Source organism: Poecilia latipinna, unplaced genomic scaffold (genome assembly GCF_001443285.1).
Source record: "Poecilia latipinna isolate Pla-1442-1.1 unplaced genomic scaffold, P_latipinna-1.0 Scaffold2974, whole genome shotgun sequence".
Classification (NCBI taxonomy): Eukaryota; Metazoa; Chordata; class Actinopteri; order Cyprinodontiformes; family Poeciliidae; genus Poecilia; species Poecilia latipinna.
The window spans coordinates 20,506-28,740 of record NW_015115590.1 but is presented as its reverse complement, the minus strand read 5'-3'; the positions used below and the strand labels follow the sequence as shown (position 1 = coordinate 28,740).

The window sequence follows — 8,235 nt, the reverse complement described above, 5'->3', positions numbered from 1 at the left end:
TTCCATGTTAGTTCCAGTCTCATTAGAACACTTAGTTCTAGAGGCTAAAGTTCACTGCTAAAAGTAATAAACCTTTTCAACAGAACAGAGTCTTGAGTTAGACATTCACAGAACCTTGCATAATGTAAGGATGTTACATTATGCAAGTGACAAAGCTGGCCATCATACACTTGCATAATGTAACATGCTTACATTATGCAAGTGTATGATGGCCAGCTTTGTCACAAGTTTCTAGCTAAAATTGAAAGCATAAAACCAAAATCTGTTAACTTCAGTGACTTTTGCATCAAGTCTAATCTCCACCGTTGAAGACAAGCAGTCAAATTGCCAGTGACCTCTCCTTCCTGTACACACCTGCATCTCTCATGTAATGGATCTCGTCAAAGATAACCCAGGCTACCTCCCTCATGATCTCAGATCCCCGGTACAGCATGCTCCTTAGAATCTAGGCAAAAAGAAAACATTCAAGTCAGACCTGCTGCACAATGAAAACACACGTTGTCAAGAAAATCTTATAGGGAAAACAATACCTGCTACACATCAGCTGTAATAGTTACACAACGTGTAGCAGTAGTATTGTATTGTAATGCCTCCACGATGGACAGATCTACGTCTCACCTCTGTTGTCATGACAAGACAGGAGGCAGTAGGGTTGATGGTAACATCACCAGTCATCAACCCTACATCCTGGAATTCTTCATACATCTCTCTGTACTTCTGGTTAGAGAGTGCTTTAATGGGACTGGTGAAGATGACTCTCTGCTTCTCTCTAAGAGCCAGAGCGATGGCATATCTGCAAGAGAGAGAAATTCATTTAGAAATAGCCCACAATGACTAATGACTTAAGAGAACTGGTCCCTCATCTCTTATTCATGTGCATAGACCCAATATTGTGGTTGTGATAAATAAATCACAAATGAAGCCTACGCATTCATTTGATTATGCATTTAGAGAATCTCATTCTTTTAATCAGAGCTAAACTCTTGAACACTATGGTGCAATAACACACTAAAAGGTTTAAAAAACTAATGTCATTAAAGTCAAGTGAGAACTGTTATAACTGTAAAGGATGGAAGTTTTTATTTAGCAGGCTTACTCTGCACAGACAGTTTTTCCTGCAGAGGTGTGTGCAGACACAAGCACAGACTGGTTGTTGTCGATACATAGGATAGCCTCACGCTGGAAGGGATCCAGTACAAACGGGTATTCCTGCAGGACAAGTATAAGATATGAAGAGAAAAGAAAAAAAAAGATACATTTGTTATTGCAAACATATAAAGCAATTCACATCTAACTGAACTAACTAGTTTCTTTTCACAAAAATCAGATGTCCTACTGCAGAAAGTATGTAATAAAATTCAATAGTGTCACATTTAAAATGTATCATCAGTGTAATAAAATGAAACCATAAAGTTAAATTAACTGTTATACCTTAGCTGCTTTTCCCACTCTTGGTTTCAGAGGTTTATACTCCTCATCAGCTGGCAGAGCAACCTGTGGGTTACAGATAGCATTTAAAACAACTGAACTATAAATTAAAAAGAGCTGTTTTTGTTTTGTTTATTTTTTTTACCTCATGTGAGCATCCTTCCACAGTTTCCACCTGCTCCACCTTCACTTGAGGCATAAATTCTGTGAGACTGAAATAAATAGAAACATTCATATCTAAGACACAGTATCAGCAATTTCAGTGTGTGCATTATTCACACTGCAAAAAACTGGAGTGCAATAATTCTTGCCCTATGTATTCCAAGTGTTAAGAGCATGAACTCAAGAAGAATTGAATAGCACTAAATCGCGACTGATATGGAGATCTATTTAATGACAAGTCCACAGAAAATAAAGTTTTCATGTAGGTTCAAATTTACCAAAGATGAGCAGAATGTTGCTGTAAGCTTAAATTAAATAGATTTACATTAAACACATTGTTCATTACCATTTTTTAACATCAAATTCCTTACTCTTTCGGACTCTACTGAGTAGATTTCTTAGTTCTCTTTTGAGCCAAGTGATTCAACATTTATACAACCAGACAAAAATCTGAAAATCTATCTTTATACACTTTTTTCTACATAAAAATACATGGAAAGTACTAACTTTCCTTGCGTTTACATCCTGTGTAGGAACCACATAAGCGTGTTAAGTGCACATCTTAGGTTCGACTTATACAAGTAGTTTGTGTTTCATCTTACTTTAGGTCACTGGATGAGACTACATCATGCCGAGGTTTCTTCCCAAACACCAACTCCTCTCCGCCGTCACTGTCCGCCTCCCTCTTGACCCGAACAGACGGACCTGCATCCCTGTCAGCACCGCTTTTACCTGCAGATTTCCTGAAAGACACCAAATACAGCAGAGCATGGTTTAGCTGTCTGCGCGGAATTCAAACGCTTAAGCTCCACCAGGTTTAGCTAAAAATGTGTTCGACTCTAGTCACAACGGAGCACAGATGCAACGTAAGCATTATCCGAACAATTTACACACTTTATTCCGTTTTGTGACTTAATTGGACAAGCTAGCTAATTAGCCGGTTAGAGCAGTTGGCATGAAAGAGCCAGCATGCCAACGTTTACGCCACGTTCACGCGACGTAAACGAGAAAGAGCACTAATATTAAAGACAAGACTTAATATGTTTAAAATATTATACCCAGTCTCCGTAAAGGCACCCGTGGGCGTCTTTTTGCCAGCAGAACCTTGTTGTTCATCGTCAAACACGCTGAACAATCCGTCTCCAAAAGGGTCCGCCATGTTTGTAAGGGACAAACTTCCCACAATACAGCATGAGGCTGTTTCGACAGTTCCGCTACGGAAGCCGTGTGGTGCAAAACGTAGACGAGTGAGACACACGTATCGACTCCGGCTTTTTCACTCTCTTTCCATAATATCTAACATCTCGCTGATGTATTTAAATCCCGTGTTTACGTAAAGGAGCCACACTCAGGCAGGAGTTGTTGACCTAATGGGTGGAAAGAAGAAGAAATCAGCCGCTCAGGCTGCCCCGGCGGCAGCAGCGGCGACCAGCTCCGGTTCTATCCCTGCAGTCGGTGGTACCGGTGCGGTGGAGGACCAGAAGAAACACGCAGCCAACAGCAAAACGAATAAACCAGTGAAAGAGACTAAATCTAAAGGTAGTGATCTGGTAATGCAATACAATGAATCAATTGCTGTTTGTTAAAACCTGAGAATCTGTCAGCAGGACGCTGTCAATAAAGGCTTCAAGGCGGTTTATGTCTAATATGAAGATCCTAATGGCTGTATGTTTTTGCCATTATTTGGTAAATTGTGTATAATTGCCACTGCCATTATTCACGTAGCGCCCTATTAAGGTTTCTGAACCATCAGACCTAATACTTTAAGTAGGATCTGTCAGAGGATGTTAAAACTTCAACACATACAATGACATGTAGTGGTTTGTTTTGTTTTTCCCTCAGCCCCAAAGACCTACAGTCTTGCCAACACAGCTCAGGTGGATACAGGTGGAGTCTCAGACAAGTCCATTCTTAAAGTAAGTGTAACACGTCTACAGTGTCTAAAAAAGTATTTGAACTTCTTTATGTTCTGTGAGCCAAAAACTTCAGTGAAACTGGTCACTAAATAGGGTGCAGTCCAACCATTCGTCATTGGAAATCACCTAATAAACATCAGTAATCTAATGAATACAGATGTGAACACTTTTTTTGTTTGCATTTGTCACACACTTTGAAAACCCTGTCTCCATTTGCTTCCACTTCACAATTATCTGCTACTTTGTGTTGATCATTCTTTTAAAATTCCTCTACAACACACTTATTTTTACAAAAATGCCAATGTGTTGAAAGTACCCCCTTTCCAATATGAGATGTGTAGATTCTCATAAAGTTTTTTTTTTTGTTTTGTTTTTTTAAAGGTTTCTATCCAAGCTGAGCTGGAGAAGAAAATCATCAAGCTGATCAATGATTTCAGACAGGAGAATGGGGACAAAGGGCCCATTTCTGGCAGACTTACAACCAAGAAGCTGTTGGTAGGAAGATGCCACCATTTTCATTCATCTAGCTTCGCTGCATAAGCTAACTGCTGTATTTGCATGTGCTTTAAGGACCTGTACACAGCTCTGGAGAAATTCAACTTCAAAAGAGAGCACATTGAAGAGGCGATGAAGAGCAGCGTCCTGTATGGGGGCGACCTCCACTCTGCTCTCGACTGGCTCTGTCTTAACCTTAAAGATGGTAACGGAGCGCCAGCGTTCATAAGGGTGTTATTAATATTTTTTGCTGACTTTGTGAATTTCCCATTTGTTTTGCCAGATGAGTTGCCAGACGGTTTCAGCCAGCAGCTGCAGGAGGAGAGCCAGAAGAGTCGGCCTAAATTCCAGCCTCCACCGCAGCAGAAACCTGCTGAAAGGAACCCCAAAGCGTCCAACAACAGCCACAGAGACGCCAACAGGGTCCGTGCCTTGAAAGATTTTTCTGTGCTTGCTAGATGAGAGTGTTTTCTGGCTCGGCATGTGAGCTTAGTCGCGTTATTTGCCAGGTATCAGAGAAGGACGAAGCTGCAAGCATGAAGGACTGGATTTTGAGGTACGCAGAACAAAGCAGTGACGACGAAGAGGAGGAGGACGAAGGAGATAAGAGGACACGCAATCCTGAATTGGATGAAAAGTTTGACCCTGTAAGTTGAATTGAACAGTCTTTGACTGAGATGTAGGATATTTTGGGGAAGCTCTTTTTGAAAGACTTTGCGGAGCAGCTTCCAGTCTTGACGCAGAGTTTGGTTGTGTGTTATTGGTAGAATGACAGGTATTTGATCCTCACCGCGCAACTGTATGACGCCAAAGAAATGGCAGCTGATGCCAAGACCAAAGGAGACAAAATGGGGCAGAGGAAGGCACAGGACAGGATTCGGGTCATACAGCAAGGTGAATGTCATTTTAATTTACCGAGCATAAGCATATAAAGGTCTACATTTCTGTTTCTCAGAAAGTATACGTGATAATCCAGCAGGTAGATTTTCACCAAGTTGCTGTGTAATCCTGAAAAAAAGCTAAAGGGAGCAAAACTTCCAGCTGTTGTGACATTTTCTTGATTCATTTATTCTCTCTTTTCTAGAAATGAAGCAGCTGGAGTCTCATCCCATCTTCAATCCTGCCATAAAAGTTGTCGATGTCCCTCAGAAGGAAAAGAAGACGCTTCCCGTGACGGACGATAAAGATGACCTGAGCTTCAGTTTGTTTGAGCAAGCAGAAAAGGACCCTCCTGCGGAAAAAGGTCAACCATAAAGTGATGACCTTAAGTTCAAAATATCATCACTTGTAACTCTACAGACATCATATCCACATAATCCTGTTATTAAGAGTTCATCTTCGTAGTTGGAATTAGGCTATTTCAAGACGCTCCTCTTGTACTACTTTGAATTACTGCTTTCAGTTTAACTCATGACCTGTTTTGGGTCATACAGTAAAACATTTTATAAAGGTGCAGAGTTAACAAGAGCCATTTTTGCAACAACCTTCAAGCGCTTTGAAAATGTTTATGCTTGACACACTAAACCTGGAGAAGCACCTTAACTGCGGCGTGTAGTGATGACCTCATGTCGCGTCGTTCTTTTGCAGTTGTGAGAAAGAACGAGCCAAAAGACATTCGTAACTTCGACTACACGGCTCGCAGCTGGACAGGAAAGTCCCCCAAACAGTTTCTCATCGACTGGGTCAGAAAAAACCTGCCCAAAAGTCCACCGCCAGCTTTCCACAAGGTTTCTGCCGGCAGATACTGGAGATGCAAGTAAGCAAAAGTGTGCACGTCTCCACGACAACGAGCCAGGTGGAGAAAAGAAATGACTATCGCTACTGATGTCTAATGGTTAGCTGAGGCTCTTGTCGTTTAGACATTATCTATGCAACGTTTCATATCTGTCAGGGTGCGAGTCCAAAGAGTGGACGATGCCCTGGAAGTTTGTCCTACCATCTTGACTGAGGACAGCATGCAGGCTCAGCATCTGGCTGCCACGTTGGCACTCTACAACCTGGTTAAAGGGCAGGTAACTGGATTCTGCAGTTTCATTTTAAGCTATAGAAGAAAAGGAAAATGAATTCTTGGTAGAAAAAAAAATATTTGGATTTTTTATGTCACCTGCTGTCTGGTGTGATGATTTCCTAAAATTAGTTGCTCCAGTCAGACTACTTTTATGTTGGTCTTATTACCAGCATGATTCTTGCTGTGCATGATGTCTAGTGAAATTTTATTCTACTAATCAATTTAATTTATGGTTTGGGTTGTGTGTGGTTTTTATTTCCATTTTATTTATTGATTTTGGTCGTTTGGAGGATGTTACTTTATTTTTACCTTCCTTCTTCCCCCACATAGTCTGTGCATCAGCTCCTACCTCCGACCTACAGAGACGTGTGGCTGGAGTGGAGAGACAGCGAGCAGCAGCAGCAGGAAGCGAGCCGCACCGCTGCCAACAAACCTCGCGACCAGTTCATATCCCGGCTCCTCACCAGACTGAAGCAGCAGCAGAACCAGAGTCAAGCCCAGCAGCCCACGTATCACCAAGGCCAGGAGCTCAACAGGAGGGCAGGAGAAGACGTACCGGAAGACTCCTGGGAGAATCTGGCCGGTCTCGATATTGAGGAAAAAGGAGGCAGAGATGAAGACAAGGGTGTGAAAAGTAAGCAGAAGGAAGGAGCAGCGTCGCTTAAGTCAGCCAGAGAGCTCTTACTAAAGCTGAAAGAGTCTGCACTCGCCCACAAGCTGCAGGTAAATCCTCTCTACATCGTTCAGTTTACCCCATCGTGACATAACTCCTCAACGTTCACCGAGTATTTGACCTGTTAAGGCGGAGAGAGAGAAGCTCCCAGTCTTTCAGCACAGAGGTCGCGTCCTTGAGGCTCTGCAGCGCCACCGTGTGGTGGTGGTGGCCGGCGAGACGGGCAGCGGGAAGAGCACCCAGATCCCTCAGTTCCTGCTGGAGGAGCTGCTGACGGGGGGCAAAGCCGCTCGGCCCTGCAACATCGTGGTGACTCAGCCGCGCAGGATATCAGCCATGAGCCTCGCCAGCAGAGTCAGCCAGGAGCTGGGCTGCGACGACGGACCGGGCTCCAAGGTTGTCATTCGCTCATGGGGTTGTGCTTCGTTTATTTCTTCCTGTTTTTGTGTGCCAGTGTAAGAGGCTCTAGTTGCACCCTCACCTTCTTCAATGACGATGTTTCCGGTTGAATTCAGTCGTCGCTGTGCGGATACCAGATCAGGATGGAGAACCTGTCCGGGGACTGGACCCGCCTCTTGTACTGCACTACCGGAGTTCTCCTCAGGAAGCTCCAGCAGGACAGACACCTGAGCTCCCTGACCCATATTATTGTGGATGAGGTACTTACAAACCCTAACTGAGCATAAATACGCAGATTTATGTCCTGCCTCCACTCTGTGGCATCCTTTTCTCGTAGGTCCATGAGCGCAGTGTCCAGTCGGATTTTCTGCTCACCATCCTTAAAGATGTTGTGATGAAGAGATCCGACCTGCACCTGATCCTCATGAGCGCCACTGTGGACTGTGACAAGTTTTCCAGCTACTTCAACCGCTGCCCTGTGGTCAGCATTCCAGGCAGGACTTTCCCAGTTGAAGTAAGTTGTAATTCGGGTTTGTTGCACGAAGAATCTGAGTTAAAAAAATGTGTGAACAGATCTTGTGCTGTCATTATTTCTATATATTTTTGCTTGACAGGAGCCAAACCTTCTTGCAGTCATTTTAAAATGATCTTGCTTATTAAGTGTGGGGACTTTAACAGCTTTCTTATTTATGTTGTATTACTACTTTTTTAACCAGTATTCTAGGATTCCTAATTAAAAGTGCTGTAGAGCCTGACCCTTATTGTTCGTCTGTGTTTGACACACTTCCTTGCATTTTATTAGGATTGTAAGTGATAAAGCAGAGTGCAGTTGGGATGTAAAAACATGTGTTGTTAAAAAAAAATACATACAGTAAAGTGTCTTTAAGTGTCTCGTCATTTTGTTGACGGATGATGGTGAAAGGAAATGGATGGATGCTTGGTCAAAAAAAGTGTCAAAGAGTTCATTGCTAATAATATCCTGTTGGTTAGTAGTATGAAGAAAAATACAAGGATTTAAAGGTAACTCCTGCTTCTCAGAATTGGCAGCGAGAATCATAAAATACATGATATATCCTTGTTTCTTAAAAGCTAAAATAAAAACTACTTGAAGGTCCAAAAAAAAATGGGTGTTGTTTTTTTTTTTTTTTTTTTTT

The 8,235-nt window shown here is 42.5% G+C and overlaps 2 protein-coding genes across 2 annotated transcripts in view; one reads left to right on the top strand and one right to left on the bottom strand.

The window, feature by feature from the left end:
- Nucleotides 1-2,773, bottom strand: part of mtrex (Mtr4 exosome RNA helicase) — a 22,211-nt gene extending 19,438 nt beyond the window's left edge. Inside the window, exons 1-7 of the mRNA XM_015022302.1 lie at nucleotides 2,649-2,773; nucleotides 2,193-2,333; nucleotides 1,574-1,640; nucleotides 1,432-1,494; nucleotides 1,097-1,209; nucleotides 619-793; nucleotides 355-445 (exon numbers count right to left, since the gene is read on the bottom strand). Of these exons, the coding sequence (XP_014877788.1) occupies nucleotides 355-445; nucleotides 619-793; nucleotides 1,097-1,209; nucleotides 1,432-1,494; nucleotides 1,574-1,640; nucleotides 2,193-2,333; nucleotides 2,649-2,749 (751 nt within the window). The 5' untranslated portion in view covers nucleotides 2,750-2,773. The remainder of the gene's footprint in view (nucleotides 1-354; nucleotides 446-618; nucleotides 794-1,096; nucleotides 1,210-1,431; nucleotides 1,495-1,573; nucleotides 1,641-2,192; nucleotides 2,334-2,648) is intronic.
- Nucleotides 2,774-2,947: 174 nt separating this feature from the next.
- Nucleotides 2,948-8,235, top strand: part of dhx29 (DEAH (Asp-Glu-Ala-His) box polypeptide 29) — a 15,156-nt gene continuing 9,868 nt past the window's right edge. Inside the window, exons 1-14 of the mRNA XM_015022297.1 lie at nucleotides 2,948-3,129; nucleotides 3,433-3,506; nucleotides 3,888-4,001; nucleotides 4,077-4,206; nucleotides 4,285-4,424; nucleotides 4,511-4,648; nucleotides 4,769-4,895; nucleotides 5,086-5,244; nucleotides 5,589-5,757; nucleotides 5,893-6,013; nucleotides 6,340-6,732; nucleotides 6,812-7,078; nucleotides 7,198-7,341; nucleotides 7,419-7,595. Coding sequence (XP_014877783.1) covers nucleotides 2,961-3,129; nucleotides 3,433-3,506; nucleotides 3,888-4,001; nucleotides 4,077-4,206; nucleotides 4,285-4,424; nucleotides 4,511-4,648; nucleotides 4,769-4,895; nucleotides 5,086-5,244; nucleotides 5,589-5,757; nucleotides 5,893-6,013; nucleotides 6,340-6,732; nucleotides 6,812-7,078; nucleotides 7,198-7,341; nucleotides 7,419-7,595 — 2,322 coding nt within the window. The 5' untranslated portion in view covers nucleotides 2,948-2,960. The remainder of the gene's footprint in view (nucleotides 3,130-3,432; nucleotides 3,507-3,887; nucleotides 4,002-4,076; nucleotides 4,207-4,284; nucleotides 4,425-4,510; nucleotides 4,649-4,768; nucleotides 4,896-5,085; nucleotides 5,245-5,588; nucleotides 5,758-5,892; nucleotides 6,014-6,339; nucleotides 6,733-6,811; nucleotides 7,079-7,197; nucleotides 7,342-7,418; nucleotides 7,596-8,235) is intronic.